Consider the following 25,776-nt stretch of genomic DNA (forward strand, 5'->3'; position numbering starts at 1 on the left):
AACCCAGGGGCTGCAAAGCCGGGGCTAAGCTAAAGGCTAGGCTAGCGGACAACCGGCGGCGCTACAAACCATCCATTCCCTCCGTTATCATGGGGAAGGTGAACTCGCTGCCGAATAAGGTCGACGAGGTTCCCGCACTGAACAACCAGCGGATTTACCAGGAGAGCAGCTTATTTATTTTTACGGAGACATGGCTAACACACCTTGTACCGGATGCTAACCATGAGTGATTTACTGCTTGAGTTAGTCTACAACTTTAATCAGAGAGACAGGTTACACAGTGACGGTAGGCTTGACTCAATGCTATCCCAGAAATCCTTCCTGTAATATGCAAATGTGGCCGCCTCTGATTGGACAGACAAATTTGCATATTACAGGAAGGATTTCTGGGATAGCATTGAGTCAAGCCTACCGTCATTGTGTAACCTGTCTCTCTGATTAAAGTTGTAGACTAACGCAACAAGTAAATCAATTCACTCATGGTTCTCTTGCTAGCTGGGTGTGAACTGCGAGTCATTAGAGTGATCAAAGGATTTCCCGTTAGGGTGATCAATGGCAAATTTAAGATGCCATTTCTCTGGCAATCTAACTCTCTCTGCAAATATAGGCATCTTAAAATGTTTTTATTAATGCCAAATAAAATATCCAGCACAAATTATATATGAGACACAAATTAATAATTTATACATTTTATTTCAAACACATTTTTAGTTAGCGGGACTGCAGCTTAAAACCGCTCCCGCCTGCGCCACATATGTGCACTCCCGCTCCCGCCCGCGCCCGCAATGAGCTTTCAAAATTTGTCCCGCGCCGCACTGCTTTGCGGCGGGTCCCGCGGGACTGCAGGGCTCTACATCACATCACGTGGTGGGCTTTCCCTGTTCACGCAAGGCATTGTGGGACAAATTTGAAACAGGAGAGAAAAACGGAGGATGTGAGTGTGCGAATGAAACGTGAAAGACCGACTACAGTAACGGAAAGCGAGAAGAAAAGACGTTATGTTCTATACGAAGGAAAGGAAACGCAGGACCAAACTAATAAATATCGGCGCTCAGCGAGCACCTCGGTGTGATCAGCTGTTCGTTTAGCGACAGAATGATGGAACTGTCAGCGCACGCTCAAAGGGAAACCTGTGCATTCGCACACACACGGACTTCCTCTGTCTGCGTGACTGCGCGAAGCGAGTGATTTCATGCAAATTATTTGCTTTAATCGGCTCAAATTAAATAACTTCCCAGCCACAGAATGGCCTGATATTTTGTGAGATATTACAGAAATAAACATACATCACAATCACCACATTTCAGAGCGAACTAAATTTCACCGATTTTATGAAATCCAAAGGCCGTCTCACTTTAACAGCGTGATATTCTGAGACACATGAAGCATGTAGACATGAAGAGTGGGACGATATGACCGAAATATCACACCACGATACTTGAAGATTTATACAATAAATGAAATGCATCAGGTTTGCAAAAAAAAAAAAAAATACTGAAAAAGGAGAAAAAAAATAGTATATTACAATTTTAAACTGCATAAATTAAAACTATAAAATTTCAACTTCAGATCAGTTGCTTCACGGAATAAAAAAAAGTTACAAAAAGATGCCACGGAAAAACACAGTGAAATCATTCATGATGTTCCCAGAGACGTCAGCGAGGCCCCTCCTCCACGAAGCGTCCTCGTCCTCTTACCTTGTGCACGCTCTTGGGGTTCTCCAGCCAGGCGTAGTACATTTCCTCCACATAGTTCGAGCTTGTGCCGTTCAGAAACGGCTCGGCGGCCACCGGCGCGGTGTAGCGCCGGATTGGCTGAAACGTCCTGAGTGTGGCCGCAGGCCTCTGCTGTGTGAAGGTCTTAGCAGTCTGAGAGGCCGTGATCGGCCGAAGACGCGCCGCACAAGTCCTTAAGCGGTGCATCGCAGTCTGATAAAAGAGACAGAGCGCTTGCGCTCGACCAACAGCACACGTTCCTGGGTGTTCCTGCTACCAGAGAAGAACGACACGACGTCACGTCCCGAGCCCCCACACGGAAGACGAGCTTCTTTCCGACGTCCCAGAGACAAATTTCTCTTTCTAGTTCCACAGGGAAACAGCAAGATCTGACAGAGTTTCTCTCCCAGCCTGAGAAAGATCAAATAAATGCAATTAATTAAAAATAAGGACACAAAACTCAAAGAGTAGGAGGAGCTAGTGAAAAATTTTTCAAAAAATATCTTTTGAATACCTGATGGATTAAAGCTGCAGTATGTAACTTTAAGAAGTGTTTTTTAAACCTCTAATAATGACAAACTTAATGCTATCGTTTAAAAAAAAAAAAAGACCAAACTTATTCTCAAATTCTGGGAAATCTTTCCTGTTTTCAAACTCCTTTTAACTTTTCAGGACCAGAAATGAGCCAGCACAAAGAGCACTGCTCAGGGACATATTTCCAAGTCAACAGCTCTCTCAGGAATGTCTGCGGGGGGGACACACACCATGTGGTCGCTTTTTTTTTTTACTGCCCCACACAAAAATCAGCAGCACTCAAACTGCTCTTTTAATGAACCGTGGCTAACACACGGTGAGGGCGAGTCAAGTCCAGATGTCAAGGGTAAAATGGCTTCCTCTGTAATCGTACAAAAGGTCAGAACGCAGTACGAGTTCGGCAGGCGGAGGAAAGCCGTAGCGCTGTGTGTATCTGGAGTCCAGACCAAGTTTCCACCCAAAAAGTTGATTGTTTTCCTACATTAGCACATCTTGAAGTGTTATATTCTTTGATTCTACTACTGACCAATCCGACTCGGGCATTCAGTACCGCTGTGGGAGGAGTTTAAATAAACATATACGCCATTTTCTTTTTAATTTAAAAAAAAAAAAAAAAAAAGTGAGATATAAACTGACAGACTGATTTGTGGCTAGTTGAAGTCGTCTCATAGCTGCAGGGCAACTAAAGCGGAAAATACGACCAAATTGTGTAATTATCAATTTTCTTTTAAGCACACCGACGTACAGAAGATAACATGGAAAACAAGCTGCATCTTAAGCCTAGGTCACAACCGGACATACGACTTTTTGGCCGTGCGATTTTTGGCGTTTCCCAAATCGCTGCTTTTTTTATGTTCGTGGAGAAGACGCACGTTGGCCGTAAGTTTGTCTTGCAACCTGAAAAAAACGTAAGCGCCCGTAGAGTTTGTTTGACATGACAAAGAACCTCTGCGGCCGGTCTACGGCTCGAAAATCAGCACGTCACACGCGCGCCCTCCGTGCGTTTCTTGCACGTAGACCGGCCATAGGAGCACGTACGGCCGGTTGTGACCGAGGCTTTATACCCTGTCCACACTAGGGATTTTGTACCGATACGATACTACTTTCGTACCGCAACACCTGTCCACACTAGCAAATATACCGGTACTGTAGCGGTATAACTGTATCGGTACGAAACCCACAAATGTATGGGTTTCGTACCGGTACAGTATCGGTACTGTAGCGCTTCGCTGTAGTGTGGACAGATGAAGTGGTTCTGTATCGATACAAATATAACGCGCAAGCGCAATGAACCATTCCTACGTCTTCCGGGTTATTCATACAATACAATACGCCCGTGCTTTCCAGCTGCAAATAAAACGTCAAAATGGCTCAAAACGACCGTGGAGCTACATGGAGCAAAGACGAAGTTATGTGGTTTTTTTTTTTGGAGCTTTGGGGAGACGAGCGATGCCAGGAACAGCTGGAACAGGAGATTCGTTTTCTTTGTTTCTTCAGGGCTTTCCACAAGTGCCGACTACACAATTAAGTCCAGCCAGCTACTTTAATGACTTATTTTTGTAGCCTACAGGCTCTAAATATTAATTTTCGATTTTAATAAAATTAAATGTTTATCTAACGGACTGACAATAATGTCAAACTGAACTGCGCTCATTTAAGTTGTGATTCGCGCTGTTTGTACCGATAATAACCACAAATTCCCCGCAGACTTCGTTGATCAAGGGAGAGTAACTCATCCGCGCCCCGACATGCGGTGTGTGCGTGCGCGCACTCAGCGGAGGCAGTAGTGTGTCGGAGGGAACAGAAGCAGAAATGATGCTTATTTTGTCTCCGGTAAACCAGTCTTCTCTCGTTCAATTACGTGCTGGCATCAAAAGACACCGTTGGTTGTAAATGAACCCAAACTGAGTGGTTGGAGTGTATTTTCATACACAAATGGAGAAATGTTGGCTGAGTGTGTAATTGCGTAGCCGCCACTGCAGACCGTTGTCGTTGTTAATTCATAGCATGCTCAGTTGCGTGAATGTGTCATGCACCGAAAATAAGAAATTTACAAGCCAGGAACGCCTCATGATGCAATACGCAAGAAAAGAAAGAAGATTTACTGCCATTTTACTTTGTATTTGAGTAAAGTGAATAAATAAATGGTCTGTGGAAAATACAGTTAATCCTGGGAACTGCGTGCACAGGAGTTTATTTTGTGTTTACTCCTCCCCCCCCCCGGCTGGCTACTTATTTGTCATGGCTGGCTAGTATGAGCCTTAGTGGAAAGCCCTGTTCTTTCTCAACTGCCTCGCGCGTTTTATACGATTCGACTGAATAAATGACCACCAGAAATACAGACTGTACATTGACAACAAAAAGCACACACACGTTGTTTCATCCGCCATATTCTCGGAAGGAAGTTACTCGGTAACCACGGAAACATTTCGCGCACACGCATTTCAACTACCGTGAAAGAAAACCACAAACATTTCTCGCTAGTGTGGACAGATGCACTAAACTGTACCGGTATACTTTGTATAGATACAGTTATACCACTATCGTACCGGTATATATGTGAACACAGCTTTTGTGACTGCGCTGTGTTTACACATATGCATTTTTTTTTTTACACACACTCCTAACACCTTATCTGCGTGTATTAACTTAACTGTTGGACATCATGAAGTAAAGTATAGCATTACTGCTACCAGTGCGCTTTTAGCACTAATATAGGCTCCATACTGGAAAAACTCCTCATCACATGTGCTTCCTCTTTACTGACACAATCCTGCAAAAGAAAAATGTTACACATCTAAAATTTCCAACCCGTCAAATGACAAGACAGATGTGATTATTAGCAAGCCTGACTCGACGCTGCATCAGCGAACATACTGCGACGTGAAAGCTTAGCTCCATTTCAGAAAGAGTCTCCAGCATGAGCACTTTCTAACAGTCATGTGTCAAAATCTTCATTTTGGTTTTCCGCTGTGGGGAAGTCAAAAGGGTGTGAGAGAGAAAGAAAAAAGTGAGAAAGATGCAGGACAACACTTACTGTAGCTTTAAATGGACAAAAACAAAAGACAATGTAGGAACAAATAGATGAATTAGTGGCGTTAGAGGAAATTAAAAATCAACCCCAGGGTAGAGCCTTGCACTCCCGCGGGAGTCCCGCGGGACCCGCCGCAAAGCAGTGCGGGACAAATTTTGAAAGCTCATTGCGGGCGCGGGCGGGACCGGAAGTGCACATATGCGCGCGCGGGTGGGAGCGGTGATAAGCTGCAGTCCCGCTAACTAAAAACATGCTTGAAATAAAATTTATAAACTATTAATTTATGTCTATCATATATAATTTGTGCGGGATATTTTATTTGGCATTAATAAAAACATTTTAAGATGCCTAAATTTGCAGAGAAAATCAGATTACCAGATTGAGTGAGAAATGGCATCTTAAACTTGCCATTGATCACCCTAAAGGGAAATTCTTTGATCACTCTAATGACTCGCAGTTCACACCCAGCTAGCAAGAGAACCATGAGTGAATTGATTTACTTGTTGCGTTAGTCTACAACTTTAATCAGAGAGCCAGGTTACACAGTGACGGTAGGCTTGACTCAATGCTATCCCAGAAATCCTTCCTGTAATATGCAAATTTGGCTGTCCAATCAGAGGCGGCCACATTTGCATATTACAGGAAGGATTTCTGGGATAGCACTGAGTTAAGCCTACCGTCACTGTGTAACCTGTCTCTCTGATTAAAGTTGTAGACTAACGCAAGCAGTAAATCAATTCACTTCTTTTACTAGCTCTGCTTTGCAATAATGAAAGAAAAAAGCATTGGTACAAAGCAAGCCTATTCACTTTTTTATGCTGATCAGAGAATTACAATGGTTTCTCATGTGATAAAAATGTGCGATTTGCGATTAAATATTTTAATCGTTTGACAGCACTAGTTATTATTATTAGAGATACTACATGCTGAATTCAGAAACAAGGTAAACAATAACAAACGTGAGCTGTAGATATTTATGCTCAATTTATGCTCAAATCCACTCAAAGTAGGGGGCGGGGCACCACAACGCTGTGTCAAGACAAGAACTTTCCTGAGAAATAACGCGAACGTCTGCATCATGCGGGATTTGCAGGCGGGAGCGGGACAAAATATGGCAGGCGCAGGCGGGAGCGGGACTGAAAATCATAATTCTTTGCGGGCGCGGGCGGGAGTGGGACTGCACAATGCGGGCGCGGGCGGGACTGAAAAATCCGACCCGCGCAGACCTCTACCCCAGGGTGACCACGGGTTTTAACACACACAGTTTTATTCTTACTCTGATCTCTAGAGGAAACACCAATCCCAAGTTTTCACTCAGGAGTGAAGGTATCAATCCGCTGTCGAAGCGCGCAGAAGGTGTTAGCACGCCTGTCATTATAGTGCGGACTTTCCATAGCATAGAAAATCGCTACGTTTCAATTTGTGTAACTGAACTTATTTCATATCACTGGTCATATAAACCTATGTAAACAGGAAAAACGCGGAAGAGTTTGGTCGCATCTAACTACAGCCCCAAAAAATACCATTGGCCATACTGAGCCTAGCTACATTGCTAACAGGAGTGACAGCGCGTCTGACTGACTGGGAGGTCGCGCAAAGCTCGGAGAGGTACGGAGCAGCTCGTCTCAATTCAGAGAAGAACATATTTCATTATGGAAGTACGGTGGACTGTTCCTTTAATACCAAACCTACGCCCTTGCCTACATGTTATCTCATTCTAATCTAATCGTTATTACTTTTATCCAAATGACAACTGGCAACGCGTTGTTATTTTGCACTTTGTTTATCTGGGTACTAATCTCTGAGAAACTGGTTTGGCAGAATATTGCCTGTGAAGAAAAGAATGTCTTTATTACCCTGTGCCAAGTTAATATTTACTTAAGTGCAATTTTTAAGAGCCATAGATTGTATTTTATTTATTGTTTTTGTCTGTTTTTTTCTCTCTTTAGGTTATTTATTTATATTTTTTACATTCCACTGTTGAATTGAATGAGTTGACTTAATTAAAAAGCTTACTGCTCTTTGAAAGGGCAGAGAAGAGGACTATGGACAAACTACTGAACATCATGGACGATGCCAGTCACCGTCTGCACACCATCATCAGCAACCAGAGGAGCCTGTTCAGTGACCGAATGCTCCTTCCCAAGTGCAGGACGAACAGACATGCAAACTCCTTTGTCCCTCACGCCATCAGACTGTACAACTCCTCTCTGGGGGGAGGACGGGTAACAGGAGGACAGAGGATGGGAAGCAGCAGTAGCCTAACCTGACAATAAACAATACTGGACAATGTGCAATATCTCTTCTGTTGGCCCCCCTCTTCCCCTCTTTTTTATATTTGTATATACAAATACCCAATTTATCTTGAAGTTTTTTCTTTATTTCTATTCTCCGTTTATCCTTTTAACTCTTTACCCCTTAAAGCAGTTGCTACAGCCACCCTTGTATATGTATATACTGTTCACCCTGAGAACATATTTACAAGAAAAAAAGTCTAAAGACAAGGTTTTAGACAAGGCATCATATGTCGTCATTTAGGGATATACACGGGGGTCGTCATATGTCATCATTAAGGGTTAAGAGTTAATGATGCTACTGGAATTTTAATTTCCCCGAGGGAACCCGCCCAAAGGGATTAATAAAGTTCTATCTAATCTAATACCCCGATTCCAAAAAAGTTGGGACAAAGTACAAATTGTAAATAAAAACGGAATGCAGTAATTTACAAATCTCAAAAACTGATATTGTATTCACAATAGAACATTTCATGCCAAATATTGGCTCATTTGAAATTTCATGACAGCAACACATCTCAAAAAAGTTGGGACAGGGGCAATAAGAGGCTGGAAAAGTTAAAGGTACAAAAAAGGAACAGCTGGAGGACCAAATTGCAACTCATTAGGTCAATTGGCAATAGGTCATTAACATGACTGGGTATAAAAAGAGCATCTTGGAGTGGCAGCGGCTCTCAGAAGTAAAGATGGGAAGAGGATCACCAATCCCCCTAATTCTGCGCCCACAAATAGTGGAGCAATATCAGAAAGGAGTTCGACAGTGTAAAATTGCAAAGAGTTTGAACATATCATCATCTACAGTGCATAATATCATCAAAAGATTCAGAGAATCTGGAAGAATCTCTGTGCGTAAGGGTCAAGGCCGGAAAACCATACTGGGTGCCCGTGATCTTCGGGCCCTTAGACAGCACTGCATCACATACAGGCATGCTTCTGTATTGGAAATCACAAAATGGGCTCAGGAATATTTCCAGAGAACATTATCTGTGAACACAATTCACCATGCCATCCGCCGTCGCCAGCTAAAACTCTATAGTTCAAAGAAGAAGCCGTATCTAAACATGATCCAGAAGCGCAGACGTCTTCTCTGGGCCAAGACTCATTTAAAATGGACTGTGGCAAAGTGGAAAACTGTTCTGTGGTCAGACAAATCAAAATTTGAAGAAGTTCTTTATGGAAATCAGGGACGCCGTGTCATTCGGACTAAAGAGGAGAAGGACGACCCGAGTTGTTCTCAGCGCTCAGTTCAGAAGCCTGCATCTCTGATGGTATGGGGTTGCATTAGTGCGTGTGGCATGGGCAGCTTACACATCTGGAAAGACACCATCAATGCTGAAAGGTATATCCAGGTTCTAGAGCAACATATGCTCCCATCCAGACGACGTCTCTTTCAGGGAAGACCTTGCATTTTCCAACGTGACAATGCCAAACCACATACTGCATCAATTACAGCATCATGGCTGCATAGAAGAAGGGTCCGGGTACTGAACTGGCCAGCCTGCAGTCCAGATCTTTCACCCATAGAAAACATTTGGCGCATCATAAAACGCAAGATACGACAAAAAAGACCTAAGACAGTTGAGCAACTAGAATCCTACATTAGACAAGAATGGGTTAACATTCCTATCCCTAAACTTGAGCAACTTGTCTCCTCAGTCCCCAGACGTTTACAGACTGTTGTAAAGAGAAAAGGGGATGTCTCTCAGTGGTAAACATGGCCTTATCCCAACTTTTTTGAGATGTGTTGTTGTCATGAAATTTAAAAATCACCTCATTTTTCTCTTTAAATGATACATTTTCTCAGTTTAAACATTTGATATGCCATCTATGTTCTATTCTGAATAAAATATGGAATTTTGAAACTTCCACATCATTGCATTCCGTTTTTATTTACAATTTGTACTTTGTCCCAACTTTTTTGGAATCGGGGTTGTAATCTGCATGATCATTATTTTACTAGTGGCACAAAATTGCCTTGAAAAGACGACAATATCGTTTATCGCAATAATTTCTGAGACAATATATCGTCCAACGAAATTTGCTATCGTGACAGGCCTAACGGTAGCTTTATTATTTCTGTGTGCGTATCAATCACTCACTCTATGCAAACCCTTCTCGCAATCTTATCAGTCACGACTTCTGACGAATCAGACCTCTCGGACCCGCTGTGATGTTGGATCGCATCTCGTGACCTTTGCTCTTTTTCCACACATGGCACCTTAAGAATTAGAATCAGAATCCTCACGGCATATTAACAGGCGATTGAGCCTACGGACAGGCGAACCCCTTAAGAGACATTTTTAGATGTCTGAAAAACTGATATTTACAAAACCTAGTCCTCTGAGCTCTAGAATATCTTGCGTACAAGTTTTTCCTCTCCTTGTGTTCGACTGGAAGTGCCTCATTTAGTGTCTTATTGTTTTTCTCTCTTATTTATCTTGTCTGAGTGCTTTGCTTGCTTTTAAATGTACCATATAAATAAAAAAAGTTACTTTTTCAGTCCAGGCTAGGCATCCTTCAATCACAAACTCCACTGTTTGTGTTCACTGAGGTTTCTAACTTGAGCATTATGACCCATTTAGAGCCACTTAAACCAATTAGACAAGCTAAACTAAGCGCGAAAAGTCGTTCACGAATCACTCTGTAGCCCTTTAAGTCAGTAACGTGATAAAAGTAATAAATAACCAGCTTTAAATCTGTCTTTGAGGGCCACTGTGACCGGCCCCACACCTTCATGTTCTGACCTTGCATTCATTCGCTCCACTCGAACGGTTAACACGATACGCCCAAATAAGGCTGTTCAGAAAGCGCTCATTGGCTAGGTTGGTATAAACCCCGCCCAGTGCGCAGCACATCGAATATTCTGATTGGCTACAATCCCTGTCAATCAATTTGTCCTTTTATTTAACATGGGATCTCGGCGAAAATGCTAATAAGTCTTGCTAAGCTAAGCAACTCCCAGCGCGTTAACCGAGTCTGTGTGTGTTCTTGGTGTTATAAAGCACCAAAAACTTTTATTAAATGTTGAATTTAATATCAGAATGTTGTAAAAGAGAACTAATTAGACAGCAGAAAAACAAAAACGACACCCGCGGACATGTGGCATATTTGTGATATGATCTGCTACTACTGTGGCTGAATCCGAATTAGCACTACGTTCCCTACACAAGTGCACTTCGTTAAGCATGAAATAACTCTACATGTAGTGCACTGTGTCAACAATACGGAGCTATTTGGAACTGAACCGGTGTAATGGAGCCTTGGAGCTAATTCTGGTGGATTATTCAGGGATAGTTTGGAATTATTATTATTATTATTAAAAGAAGAAAGTGGACTAAACATGCGCTGTGTGGTTTATTTTTAATTTAAATAAGCTACCAACTTTCTAAAGAAGGATGCGGTGTTCATGATGGAGCCTGCTCTGCTCGCCCGGTTATATTATTATGATGATTATGTTGTTGTTTTTGAAATAAGCCAAACCCAAAACGATGCTTACTTACTTATGTTCAAGTTTCCGGTTGATTAGAATTATTTCCACACCCGAGTTTTAACTCTATTATGGTTAAAATCCCCCCTCCGGCGTCCTGATGTCCTTTGCGTCTCTCCGGCTTGAGGAAAAAAAAAACACAGCACCAGAGTCCCGCGAACCGGAAGTTGAAATCTCGTGCCCGGTGACGCCTTGTGTCGTCACACACAGCCTGATTTTCCCGCGAGACGCTGAATGCTTACGTCATTACAAGAAAAAAAAAAAAAAAATATATATATATATATATATATATATATATATATATATATCATTATTACCAGGAAAGTTGACCATTAAAAACATCTTATGAGGTAAAAAATTGCAGGAAAAAAATTATAATTTGTAATTACAAGAAAAGCCAGGACTCAGAGTGCAGATGTTATCCAGGTGTTTACTGTTCTGGGATGTGGATCCATACATGAACTATTGAATATCTCATCTCATCATCTCTAGCCGCTTTATCCTTCTACAGGGTCGCAGGCAAGCTGGAGCCTATCCCAGCTGACTACGGGTGAAAGGCGGGGTACACCCTGGACAAGTCACCAGGTCATCACAGGGCTGACACATAGACACAGACAACCATTCACACTCACATTCACACCTACGGTCAATTTAGAGTCACCAGTTAACCTAACCTGCATGTCTTTGGACTGTGGGGGAAACCGGAGCACCCGGAGGAAACCCACGCGGACACGGGGAGAACATGCAAACTCCACACAGAAAGGCCCTCGCCGGCCCCGGGGCTCGAACCCAGGACCTTCTTGCTGTGAGGCGACAGCGCTAACCACTACACCACCGTGCCGCCCCACTATTGAATATACTATATTATATCTCTCATCAAAAAATTCCCGTGTAGGGATTGGTTAAGGGTGGCTCACGTCACATAATATAGTTTAAGTAATCTATGACGTCAGAAATGGAAAAAAAAGGATATGGTGCGAGTCAGTCACAGTACATCCTGGATATACCATGACCTGTCGTCACAATTTCAAGGTATACAGCTGACTCAAGCATTTGTGAGTGTGTGTGTGTGAGAGAGAGAGAGAGAGAGAGAGAGAGAGAGAGAGAGAGTGAATGAGTGTGTGTGTGTGTGAGAGTGTGTGAATGTGTGTGTGAGAGAGAGAGAGTGAATGAGTGAGTGTGTGTGTGAGAGAGAGAGTGAATGAGTGAGTGTGTGTGTGTAAGAGATAGAGAGAGAGAGAGAGTGAGTGTGTGTGTGTGTGTGTGTGAGAGAGAGAGAGAGAGAGAGAGAGAGAGAGTGTGTGTGAATGTATCATGATCATGCCAAACGAGGCAGGTGATAGTATGGTACATTGCACGTGCACAGGTCAAAGATCGCTTCGACGTAAACAACAAACATGGCTGCCATCATGTAGTATGTCATCTGTTATGTATCTGTTATGTGGTATGTTGTTATATGTAGTACGTGATGTTATGTAGCTATGTAGTGTTATGTAATGTTATGTAGTGTTATGTAGTATGTTATGTAGTGTGCTATGTAGTGTGCTATGTAGCTATGCTATCCAGTGTGTTATGTAATGTTATGTAGCTATGCTATGTAGTGTTATGTAATGTTATGTAGTTATGCTATGTAGTGTTATGTAATGTTATGTAGTGTTATGTAGGTATGCTATGCAGTGTGTTATGTAATGTTACATAGCTATGCTGTGTAGTGTTATGTAATGTTATGTAGTGTCTTATGTAATGTTATGTAGCTATGCTATGTAGTGTTATGTAATGTTATGTAGTTATGCTATGTAGTATGCTATGTAGTGTTATGTAGTGTTATGTAGGTATGCTATGCAGTGTGTTATGTAATGTTACATAGCTATGCTGTGTAGTGTTATGTAATATGTAGTGTGTTATGTAATGTTATGTAGCTATGCTATGTAGTGTTATGTAATGTGCTATGTAGTATGTTATGTAGCTATGCTATGCAGTGTGTTATGTAATGTTATGTAGTTATGCTATGTAGTGTTATGTAATGTTATGTAGTGTGTTATGTAATGTTATGTAGCTATGCTATGTAGTGTTATGTAATGTGCTATGTAATATGTTATGTAGCTATGCTATGCAGTGTGTTATGTAATGTTATGTAGCTATGCTATGTAGTGTGTTATGTAATTTTATGTAGTACGTTACGTAGCTATGCTATGTAGCTGTTATGTAGTACTGTTATGTAGCTATGCTATGTAATACTGTTATGCACCTATGCTATGTAGTATGTTATGCATCTATGCTACGTAGTACATTATGTAGCTGTTATGTAGTACTGTTATGTAGCTATGCTATGTTATGTACCTATGCTATGTAGTATGTAATACATTGTGTAGCTATGTTCTGTAGTAAATGTTATGTACCTATGCTGCGTAGTACGTTATGTACCTATACTATGTAGTATGCTATGTAGTACTGTTATGTACCTATGCTATGTAGTATGTTATGTAGCTATGCTATGTAGTACGTTATGTACCTATGCTATGTAGCATGTTATGTTGTAATGTTATGTAGCTATGCTGTGTAGTACGTTATGTAGCTATGCTATGTAGCTGTTATGTAGCTGGACTTTCTGAATCCAGCAGCTCAGATTTAAAGGTGCAGCATGCAATTGTGTTTCTACTGTACATCTGTAATAACTGTTACGTTTTAGTAAAAGATACCAAAGAAAACTCCATATATGGATCATTGATTTAGAATTCAATTAACAGAAAGGAGGCTCGGAAATGATCAAATAAACCACACAGCTTATATACAAACATGACAGTAATATTTATTTGCATATGCCATAACAGTGATGATAAAATCTTTAGCGACACATCACAAGCAACCCAGAGTCTTCAAGCTCTTTCTCGATTTGTGAAAACACTGCAATAATAATAATAATAAAAAATCTTACAATGTACAATAATAATAATAATAACAGAGGAGTTTGCATGGTTTCTGGATTTCTTTTGGGATCAAAGTGCAACTTTGCACCTCAAACAGCGCTTAGAGGAGCTGGAAGTATCAGGAACGCAGTGCAAATCAGACCAAGAGGGAAAAGAAGGAAAAGAAAATCAAATAAATTCAAATGCAATATTAAAATCAATCAGTCGTCAAATAATTGTCATTTCAGCTTCTGTATGCACAAAAACACAGATGCTCAGTGTTATTAGAGACCGTATGGCACTTTGTCAGCTTCACACACACTTCACACACACGCTTCACACACAGTTATGTTATGTGAACACAGAATATTGCTGAAATATTGTTGGATCTGAACAGGGTTTTTCTCTCCATCTGTCTCCATCATGTAGCCCTTTAAAGATAATGCAATTAAGGCTTTAGTTTCTAAAATAAAATCCAAACAATACATTACACACCATAACACAACCGTTTCTAATAAAAAAAAAAAAAAAAGACATGAAAATAATCAAACAATACTTTTAGACATTTATCTGCTCCAAGAGACAGTCGATTACAAATATATTATTCAACATAAGAGAAAAAAAAAATCTACATGGATGATTGGGGGGGGGAACAAAAAAAAAAAGTTCACCGAGTTTCTTTTTATTGCAGTATTGAACTTTGACCTTTCACTTTGAAAAGCAATGTGGTATCTGAAAAAAAAAAAAACTGGAACAGGATTCATTATGCTGCTGGAACAGGAACGAAGACATAAAATAGAAATTGTAAAAATTAAAAAAAAAAAAATTCATTAAAAAAATTAATTGGCTTAGATTTGCATCAATAATATTCTGCATATATATTATTTCTTTTTTAAAAATATATAGATTCTCTTAGGACATGATTTGATTTTACTTCACAAGAACTGATTACAGATTTTTTTTCTTTATTTTTTAAATTTCATTTTAGTATAACAGTTTGTATTTTAACTCCCACTCGTCTAAAATGTAATTTCTGTCTTTCAAAATGACGCTAAATTATTTTAAATTCAAATCATCATTTTTAAAAAGCAGCATTTATGCATCCTGTATATTTAAAAAAAAAAGTCTGATTATGCCGAATCAGACAACTGATTATTGATTATTTCCAAAACAAGAAATCTGATGTCACATTTTACATTTCATGCTTGTTACCGTTCTCAGTAAAATGTCCCACATTTGTCACCAAAAATATAAAACAAAAAGTCTAATAAATCAGGAATCTTGACACGGTTATATTCTTTGTGCACTAAATATACTGAAGCATGAAGTGCCATCAGCTGCAGTGGTTCTGGTCCTTTACATCCCATAATAGTAGCAGGCAATAATACAAATTAAAGAATTCAACTTGCTGCAGCAGAAACCTGAAATCAGCGACAGACATTGATCCCGTTTGGTTGGCTGAGGCTCTCGGGTCCCGCCCTTTCCGTACGATAATCTCGCAGGAGGTGGTTCGTCTCGGTGTAGAAGCCACGGCTGGATCCAAACAGCGCACAGGTTCCTTTATAGTGCACTAAATAGGGTGGTTTTTTTTTTTTTTTTTTAAAAATGTCACGTGATTCGGGGTGTACTCAGATTCAGATCGAGTCTTTAGCTTGACAGCTGTTTGATTGACAAGTGGTCCAAGGCAGAGGAGGCGGAGTCCTTGTGGGCAGCGTAGGTTCGGGGGGAGGCAAGCAAGCCCTCACACGTCTTGGATGTGCTATACAGGGGGAGGAGGGGCAGGTCTCTGAGGTAGGTGGTGACTGGCAGGAGGAGGGGGTCTGGAGAGAGAGAGAGAGAGAGAGAGAGAGAGAGAGCACGTGAGGGGGGAGGGGGTAGAGAGAAACAGGGAGGAAGAGAGAAGGGAGAGGGGTAGAGAGAGTGCGAGAGAGAGGGACAGGGGAGGGAGAGGGGGAGGAGAGAGAGACAAGGGAGGAGAGGGGGAGGAGAGAGAGACAAGGGAGGAGAGGGGGAGGAGAGAGAGACAAGGGAGGAGAGGGGGAGGAGAGAGAGCGCGGAGAGGGGGAGGAGAGAGAGCGCGGAGAGGGGGAGGAGAGAGAGCGCAGAGAGGGGGAGGAGAGAGAGCGCGGAGAGAGGGAGGAGAGAGAGCGCGGAGAGAGAGCGCGGAGAGAGGGAGGAGAGAGAGCGCGGAGAGAGGGAGGAGAGAGAGCGCAGAGAGAGGGAGGAGAGAGAGCGCGGAGAGAGGGAGGAGAGAGAGCGCGGAGAGAGAGAGGAGAGAGAGCGCGGAGAGAGAGACAAGGGAGGAGAGAGAGCGCGGAGAGAGAGACAAGGGAGGAGAGGGGGAGGAGAGAGAGACAAGGGAGGAGAGGGGGAGGAGAGAGAGCGCAGGGAGGAGAGGGGGAGGAGAGAGAGCGCGGAGAGGGGGAGGAGAGAGAGCGCGGAGAGAGGGAGGAGAGAGAGCGTGGAGAGAGGGAGGAGAGAGAGCGCGGAGAGAGGGAGGAGAGAGAGCACAGAGAGAGGGAGGAGAGAGAGCGCGGAGAGAGGGAGGAGAGAGAGCGCGGAGAGAGAGAGGAGAGAGAGCGCGGAGAGAGAGAGGAGAGAGAGCGCGGAGAGAGAGAGGAGAGAGAGCGCGGAGAGAGAGACAAGGGAGGAGAGAGAGCGCGGAGAGAGAGACAAGGGAGGAGAGGGGGAGGAGAGAGAGACAAGGGAGGAGAGGGGGAGGAGAGAGAGACAAGGGAGGAGAGGGGGAGGAGAGAGAGCGCGGAGAGGGGGAGGAGAGAGAGCGCGGAGAGAGGGAGGAGAGAGAGCGCGGAGAGAGGGAGGAGAGAGCGCGCGGAGAGAGGGAGGAGAGAGCGCGGAGAGAGGGAGGAGAGAGAGCGCGGAGAGAGAGAGGAGAGCGCGGAGAGAGAGACAAGGGAGGAGAGAGAGAGCGCGGAGAGAGAGACAAGGGAGGAGAGAGAGAGCGCGGAGAGAGAGACAAGGGAGGAGAGAGAGAGCGTGGAGAGAGAGAGCGGAGAGAGAGACAAGGGAGGAGAGAGAGAGCGGAGAGAGGGAGGAGAGAGAGCACAGAGAGAGGGAGGAGAGAGAGCACGGAGAGAGGGAGGAGAGAGAGCGCGGAGAGAGAGAGGAGAGAGAGCGCGGAGAGAGAGACAAGGGAGGAGAGAGAGCGCGGAGAGAGAGACAAGGGAGGAGAGGGGGAGGAGAGAGAGACAAGGGAGGAGAGGGGGAGGAGAGAGAGACAAGGGAGGAGAGGGGGAGGAGAGAGAGCGCGGAGAGGGGGAGGAGAGAGAGCGCGGAGAGAGGGAGGAGAGAGAGCGCGGAGAGAGGGAGGAGAGAGCGCGCGGAGAGAGGGAGGAGAGAGAGCGCGGAGAGAGAGAGGAGAGCGCGGAGAGAGAGACAAGGGAGGAGAGAGAGAGCGCGGAGAGAGAGACAAGGGAGGAGAGAGAGCGCGGAGAGAGAGACAAGGGAGGAGAGAGAGCGCGGAGAGAGAGACAAGGGAGGAGAGAGAGAGCGTGGAGAGAGAGAGAGCGGAGAGAGAGACAAGGGAGGAGAGAGAGAGCGGAGAGAGAGACAAGGGAGGAGAGAGCGCGGAGAGAGAGACAAGGGAGGAGAGAGAGCGGAGAGAGAGAGAGACACAAACACACTATTAACTTCTCATCTATAATATCTGCATCACACTTCAGCCCATCATTGTTATTTCACATGTGAAGCTGCATGTCCCGCCCCTCCTGCTGTCGGCTCGTGTACTTTTCGTCCCGTTAGTGTTGCTGTAGCTCTCCACTGTATTCTTTCTGCCAGTCAGGCCTCAGCATCATCGGTGTCCAAGTCCATTCTTATGAAACAACATTACCGTCCAACATTTAATGCTAAAACCCTGTAATCTGCTTCATGAGCTTCCTGTCTTGGTTTGCTCACTGCTGCTGCTACAGTACAGCTAATTATCACGAGTGCACGACGACTCACAAAACGGCCGTAATTGCCAGAGCAGCATGTTTGAGCAGAATTCCTGACACGTTTACAAACATTTCACCAAGACCACTTTTTTCATAATCCTGCGCGTGTTGATAAATGCCGACTCGAGAGCGTTCGGCTGATTTACTTACCATTAGCCACGCCCACAAAACGAAAACATTGGAAAATGCAACAAAGTTCACAGACAACAAACCGGTGAAAGTGGACCCGCTCAATCGTCCACTAACGCAGCTCAGCCACTGCAGCGAATCAGCGAGCAGATCCACACACTACACTACACACGCCTACTTTCGTCCTCACTGAATGAACAGACGGACATGTTTTCATCGCTGCCTTTTACTCGAGTTTGTAAAGTCGCCGTAAATATATAATTTCCATATGTGACAAGTTCCACAGCTTTAAGAGAGAAACATTGGATACGAACAATTTTCCGAATTAACGACATAACGTTTGTTTGTCGAAACGCTCCTGCGATGGATTTTCTGTGTAATTTTCGGATAAAGTGAGGATGCGTGCGGTTACCGTGTAAACGCTGGGCGTGGAGGTCTGGAGGCGTACGGCGGCGCTGATGACGAGGTCTTACTCGTGTGAACCACCTAGAGAGAGATGAAACGTGACACAAAAACAGAAACACACAGATATTGAACACATTATGTGTGTGACTGATATGAACAAAAAAAAAAACAAAACGCGGTCAGTCAGTAAACCAGTCAGCAGGAAGACGATGTTCCAGTGGAACAGGAAGAACCGACTCTCACACTGAACTGAGTCTCATTCTGTAATCAATATACGCAATGACATACTGATAGATGACTGAATACTGCAGTATGATTATTTAGCAATTATTTCAGTCACATGATCATATTAAATTCACAAGATTTTAGAAACTTATGTTTTATAATATTTAATTACATGTTTTGATCTCATTGATGTCTCTTTTTTTTGTAGTTTTTAATAATTTAAAGTTACAAACTGACTTGGATATGTTACAATTTCGTATTTAATCTTTAAAGGAACAGTCCACCGTACTTCCATAATGAAATATGCTCTTATATGAATTGAGACGAGCTGATCCGTACCTGTCCGAGCTTTGCGCGACCTCCCAGTCAGTCAGACGCGCTGTCACTCCTGTTAGCAATGTAGCTAGGCTCAGCATGGCCAATGGTATTTTTTGGGGCTGTAGTTAGATGCGACCAAACTCTTCCGCGTTTTTCCTGTTTACATAGGTTTATATGACCAGTGATATGAAACAAGTTCAGTTACACAAATTGAAACATAGCAATTTTCTATGCTATGGAAAATCCGCACTATAATGACAGGCGTACTAACAAATATCAATGCGCTGCCGAAGCGCGCAGAAGGTGTTAGTACGCCTGTCATTATAGTGCGCACTTTCCATAGCATAGAAAATCGCTACGTTTCAATTTGTGTAACTGAACTTGTTTCATATCACTGGTCATATAAACCTATGTAAACAGGAAAAACGCGGAAGAGTTTGGTCGCATCTAACTACAGCCCCAAAAAATACCATTGGCCATGCTGAGCCTAGCTACATTGCTAACAGGAGCGACGGCGCGTCGGACTGCGTCTGACTGACTGGGAGGTCGCGCAAAGCTCGGAGAGGTACGGAGCAGCTCGTCTCAATTCAGATAAGAGCATATTTCATTATGGAAGTACGGTGGACTGTTCCTTTAAAAACGTGAAACAATTTTTCTTTCTTTTAAGTGTCAAATGTTTATGAATGTACATTTTTTTAGATTTAAACATTTTTATTTACAAATGTGTATCATTCATAGAAATACTAATCAAGAATCGTTATGTACAGTATTTTTGTTCCAAAAATGTCCAATGTTTGTTTTCTTTTTCTTTTTTTTTTTAATACCCCCGCTCCGAAGGACGGGAGGGGTTATACTGGTTTACCTCTGTCCTTCCGTCCGAAACACCCTTTTTCTCAGCAACCACAAATCATAGCCGCTTGGTACCAAACTTCAGCTTGGGGTTCTATACCGTGTTTACCGTTTTCAAGTCTGTCGCACATCGACTTCCTGTTTACTGACTGAATGTATTTACCAGGGATGAGAGTGGGTGGTCACCAAAAAAGCAGGAAACAAGACGGCGCCCGAAGCCGGGGTTCTGGGAGGGATACCCCCTCAGGAAAATTTTGAAAAATAAGGCCTTAAAAACCACTTTTCCTGCAATCTGAGCTGTAGTAGATAAAAAAAAAATCTGTTGTCTTTTTTATATATTTACATGAAAACATGTTTCAAATCAATAGGAGTATTGTTTGAATTCAAAATAAAATCACATTCTACATTCAAGGGTATGGTTATAATTTATGATCAACAAAAATGACAAACTAAATGCACATTAAACTTAAGTTCTATTAATTATCAAAATGTTCATATATTAAATAAAATTTCTTATGGTGACTGATCTTTTCTCCCTATGTCCTCATTAGTTGCATATGATTTCAAAAAGTCTTTTGAAATATTTAAGTTTTCAAAACGGTCAGCATTAATTCAGACTTACTGACCATCATATACATGTTCAATGTATTAAATCAAACGAATGCTAAGTTTATGGGATAATGTCTATGTACACTTTATAGTTCACAGTCACTTCTCATTTTCATTTAATCATTTCGACGACTTCTTCAGCCTTTTGGCCAAAGACAAAAGCTTGTCAGCTTGTCTCTCTGTTTTTTATACCAGCATCGATTTCACGCACCTTCGCTTCGTCTCGCTTGTCAATTGTATTCGGCATTTTGAGTAAAAAAGCCGATACGAAAGAGAAACATATTTTTGAAGCGCAGCGACGATGAACATGTGCAAGTTTCGATAAAATAGAACAGATGCGGGTACTTTTGTAAGAACTGTTATGATTGGCTTTTGTTCTCTCCCACACTCTTGTAAGAGCCGTTATGATTGGCTTTTGTTCTCTCCCAAACTCTTGTAAGAACTGTTATGATTGGCTATCATGCTCTCGCCAGCGATGTTTTGGCCAATTACATTGTAGAGAACACGTATTCTACCGCGAGACTTAGCGAGACTAAAGATGGCGAAAATGTAAACATGTAGCATCGTTGTACGCTTGAGTATCACGAAGGAACATACCCCAACCCCCCTCAATGAAAAAAAAATCAACGGATTTGGCATAATATCGATTTTCGCTCAGAAAAAGCGGAAATCCGCCGAAAAGCGGAAAACTCTCATCCCTGATTTACGAAACATATCGGGTGGATTTTGACACCATTTCAAGAAGCAGAATGCTATTTCACCAGGATGCTGTTTGAAATCCCTGGCGAGAGACACGGCTCTTTACTTACTTGTTTCAGGGTTCATTATTTGTTGAAGTCAACATTCATAACAAGTGTCCTATTCCTTCGATTGCTTGCATTCTGATATAATCGAGAGCGGGGGGATACGTAACTGAGCAGTAGCTCACAGCTGATCGTTTGTTTGCCCTGGAGCTATGAGGCTTGAATTCTTTTCTATAAATACACACACGATCTTTATGGAGCACTTGCATGTGACGTCACAGCCGATCCAGATTGTGACAGACGCCATCTTGTCGGTCAAACGCCATATTTCCACCTTCTACTTCTACCTGTGCACGTTTGTTTTTTGTGTGTATTTTTGCATGTTGTTCGTCTGTACCGGACTTCAATATCCACTACAACCGTATGGACTTACTGGACATTGGTTTCCAGCAGAAAATGACGGTTTGTAGCGATTTCCATCGCATGCACAACATTCCGGACGAGATAGCGAGACCAGCGGGGTCTCCGTGGATTGTTATTGGAAGCAAAGCGAAGGAGGCGGCGCCGGGAGCAGAAGCAAAAGCGAGGCTGCAGGCAGAGCCGGCCTGTTGACTAAGCTCAGAAAACAGCCACTCAAACCTCCACTGCTAAGCCTCTATCTCTCCAACGCCAGATCCATGGTAAACAAAACGGACGATTTAGAATTACAGCTGGAATTACCTTATTCTATTCTATAATCGGCTGGTCAGTGCTATACTCAATACTTAAGTGACTTACCCGTCCAATGAGGATTGTTATTTTCTTGTTTACAAGATGCCACATCTGAGTCGCTGACAAATCCTGAATTTCTGTAAAGATAACTGTGCAGAGATTTATAAGCACGCAGTGCTTCACCACTGAACAGCGAGGGGAAAGTTAATGAGGTAATTATACACGTCTGGGTATTCCGCTGGCAGTTCCATATCCACTGACACGGTCGTGAAAACTCCGTCCGGTAAGCCATAAGGGTCACTAATCTGTAGATCATTTATTTTAGACATATATCTAGTTATCTGTTCATTAGAAAAATGAACCGTGTAGTCCGTCGGTTGAAATTGATCCATTCTGTACACGAGTGCAGCAGTATTCAGCGGTGTTTTTTACCGACAAGATGGCGGCTGTGTACTTTCCGGTCACGTGACTGCAAGATCTCTATATACAGTATTCTGAAAGTTGGAAGTACTGCGCACACACACGTCTGCATGTCTTCTATAACATTCCACTGAAATACTGGGTTTGAGAAGGTGAAGCGATATCAAATTGCTCAGAAAGAAAGAAAATAATGATGAGAATAAAAATCCGTCAGCTGATCTGCGTTTGTCCAAGATGGCCAGGTTTCAGCGTTCACGTTTATACAGTAGAGGACAATCACATCTGGAGATCTGTGTGACCTCACTGAACAACTGGATGTGGTTTGAGGGTGAGACAGACCGCCATTACTTTACTTATTAGCTAAATTAGATCGACATCGTAACATCAAACATGCCCCGACTAATGATCGAATACATTCGGGAAAGTGCAATAAAAACAGTTTCATAAACAATTAAAAAGAAAAATCGCTCAGTGATAAATTAAAAATATATATCAAAATGTATAATTACATGTTCAGGCTTTAACACACGTACATGTAGCTTAGTGAAGATGAAGCAAAAATCAGAAACATTTTCACACAGGAAAGAAATTCAAGACCTGCAGGAGGAGTAATGCTCGAGTCATGCTTAATAAGGCGGAGCGTTTTTACAGCAGCACCACAAAGCCTCTATGGAACCTTTTCACGTGACGTCATGACAAACGCGGCCGCCATTTTGGACGTGTACTACCAGTAGTTTACCACAGCCAACATTGAGGAACGGCAGCAAAGAAAGTTTTTACTTTCAGCAAGACTTCCATCATGCCACTATATTGTTGTGCACCTGGATGTAGTAACCATCAACACACAAGGCAAGGGTTATCATTTTATCGGATCCCGACGGAGAAGATGGATAGCGGCCATTAACAGATTGGCAGCCCTCGGCATACCAACGCTTGTGTAGTGACCACTTTGTTGGAGGTAAGACGAATAAAATTAGCCAGAAAAGGCATTACATTGCTGTTAACATTCTGTGGCGGCGAGTGTGTAACCAAATAGGCTAAAATAACCCATTGTAATCTCTTTGTTCTTCTGTAGTAGCTATTGTTGACTAGCTAATGTCAACAACATAGTAGCTAGTATGTTACTGTAGCAATGTTTACGTTCAGTCATTTGGATGACTGTTAAAACCTTTCAGTCTCAAGTTTTTCCTTTACTGTATTTACTAGTTTACTGTAATTATGATCCAGCAGCTGTTTACACCGGATCCAGTGTAAATAGCTGCCGGAGCCAACGTCCGAGAATTAAGCAGCGCGCTCTGGCTTGCTCGCCTTCAAATTAAGCAGCGCGCGCCGGCTTGCTCCCGGAGTGTTCCGGCCGAGGTTCCAGAGCGCGCTCCGGCTTGCTCCCCATCAAATTAAGCAGCGCGCGCCGGCTTGCTCCGGAGCAAGCCGGAGCGTGCTGCTTAATTTGAGGGCGAGCAAGCCGGAGCGTGCTGCTTAATTTGAGGGCGAGCAAGCCAGAGCGCGCTGCTTAATTTGAGGGGGAGCAAGCCGGAGCGCGCTGCTTAATTTGAGGGCGAGCAAGCCAGAGCGCGCTGCTTAATTTGAGGGGGAGCAAGCCGGAGCGCGCTGCTTAATTTGAGGGCGAGCAAGCCGGAGCGCGCTGCTTAATTTGAGGGGGAGCAAGCCGGAGCGCGCTGCTTAATTTGAGGGGGAGCAAGCCAGAGCGCGCTGCTTAATTTGAGGGGGAGCAAGCCAGAGCGCGCTGCTTAATTTGAGGGGGAGCAAGCCAGAGCGCGCTGCTTAATTTGAGGGCGAGCAAGCCGGAGCGCGCTGCTTAATTTGAGGGGGAGCAAGCCGGAGCGCGCTGCTTAATTTGAGGGCGAGCAAGCCGGAGCGCGCTGCTTAATTTGAGGGGGAGCAAGCCGGAGCGCGCTGCTTAATTTGAGGGGGAGCAAGCCGGAGCGCGCTGCTTAATTTGAGGGGGAGCAAGCCGGAGCGCGCTGCTTAATTTGAGGGGGAGCAAGCCAGAGCGCGCTGCTTAATTTGAGGGGGAGCAAGCCGGAGCGCGCTGCTTAATTTGAGGGGGAGCAAGCCAGAGCGCGCTGCTTAATTTGAGGGGGAGCAAGTCGGAGCGCGCTCTGGAACCTCAGACGGAGCACTCCTGGAGCAAGCCGGAGCGCGCTCCGGAACCTCGGACATTGGCGTGTATGTGTATGGCGATGGGTTTTTAACGACATAGGTATACAGATCATGTGGGCCGAAGTCAGGTAAAGACGAGGGCTTCGTGTACTTCCGTACGTCAGTCAACAATCCTGGTGGAAGCAGGTAAACGTCGTTCTCTAAGCCTGCTAACCTCAATTTTTGCAAATACCTCTCCCTCTGCTCGCCCTGTAAATGCCCTACGTCGCTGGATAGTGAAGGTGTTTTCTGCATCTCGCTCCTTTTTCTTGTATGTTTTTCATTTGTCGCCTTCCTCGCATTCAAACTGATTCGAGCCGAAGTCCACTACATGTCCAAAATGGCGGTCGCGTTTACGAAGGTCACGTGACTGAAAAGGGTCTATACAGGCGACAGGATCTGGAAGTTGAGATGTAATCAGAGAGGTTGAAGAGAGGAGAGGAGAGGAGGAATAAGCAGCGACAGTCTTGCCCCATGGAACCAATCAACAGCCTGACTGATTTATATTTAACAATTATTCACCGAAGGTGAACTGAACATCAGTGCATAATAATGGAGATGAAGTCGAGGTTATTATTTCACCGATATTCGCTTCACCTTTGGCGAATAACTGTTTTAGTATAAATACACAGGTGATTATTTCACTTATCTACGCTGACTCACATAAAATACTTTGTTTTGAAATCGATAAAATAAACCACAATTCCACCTTCCTTTTAAATAGTTTTCGACCAAACTTTGTAGCATCTTTAGTGCTTTTATTTTAGGAACAGCGGTTTCTTTCATCATTTGTAATTCTTCCTCACTGATGGTGACGAAGCGATCGGCCGCCGTTTTGCCGAGTCACTCGAGGTGATTATCGAGAAATCATCCGAATTTCTCGACCAATCAGCGTGCGCAGTTTTCTATAAAAATCACCCGTGTATTTATACTAAACACACACTTATACCACAGTGCTGTTCAATCCCCGACTCTTCAATTTATACTAGTGCAGTTAGAAATCACAGGTTTATATTAATGCATCGTTCTAATATGTTACGGTTTCTATATTAGCAGCTCGTTCACAGGGACTTGGACAACAATTCCGCCAATAAATGTATACTGAACAGTTATTCCACAAAACTCGAGTCGTACGTGAGCTGATCGCTATAATCCGTGTACGACGAGATTGAGTGGAATAACCGTTTTATTCGAGCCACATTCACTGGATTTTCAGAAACGGAGCATTTTTATTTTTTTGCAATACAAAACGTCCGACAAAATCATTTCTGCTTAGAATGTAAA

General features: G+C 43.3%; 2 protein-coding genes across 7 annotated transcripts in view; both read right to left on the reverse strand.

The window, feature by feature from the left end:
- ogdha (oxoglutarate dehydrogenase a) overlaps positions 1-11,215 on the reverse strand; it is an 85,262-nt gene extending 74,047 nt beyond the window's left edge. For 4 of the 5 annotated variants that reach the window (XM_060931227.1, XM_060931225.1, XM_060931229.1 and 1 more), the window contains exons 1-2: positions 11,078-11,215; positions 1,698-2,126 (exon numbers count right to left, since the gene is read on the reverse strand). In XM_060931227.1, the coding sequence (XP_060787210.1) occupies positions 1,698-1,922 (225 nt within the window). In that variant the 5' untranslated portion in view covers positions 1,923-2,126; positions 11,078-11,215. Of the gene's footprint in view, positions 1-1,697; positions 2,127-11,073 lie in introns of all 5 variants that reach the window. The other variant, XM_060931226.1, reaches the window with a different exon arrangement.
- Positions 11,216-13,848: 2,633 nt separating this feature from the next.
- The window catches only part of adam9 (ADAM metallopeptidase domain 9), a 68,922-nt gene continuing 56,994 nt past the window's right edge, over positions 13,849-25,776 (reverse strand). For both annotated transcript variants that reach the window (XM_060931231.1, XM_060931230.1), the window contains 2 exons: positions 18,465-18,538; positions 13,849-15,790 (listed from right to left, as the gene is read on the reverse strand). In XM_060931231.1, the coding sequence (XP_060787214.1) occupies positions 15,730-15,790; positions 18,465-18,538 (135 nt within the window). In that variant the 3' untranslated portion in view covers positions 13,849-15,729. The remainder of the gene's footprint in view (positions 15,791-18,464; positions 18,539-25,776) is intronic.

Source organism: Neoarius graeffei, chromosome 10 (genome assembly GCF_027579695.1).
Source record: "Neoarius graeffei isolate fNeoGra1 chromosome 10, fNeoGra1.pri, whole genome shotgun sequence".
Taxonomy (NCBI): domain Eukaryota; kingdom Metazoa; phylum Chordata; class Actinopteri; order Siluriformes; family Ariidae; genus Neoarius; species Neoarius graeffei.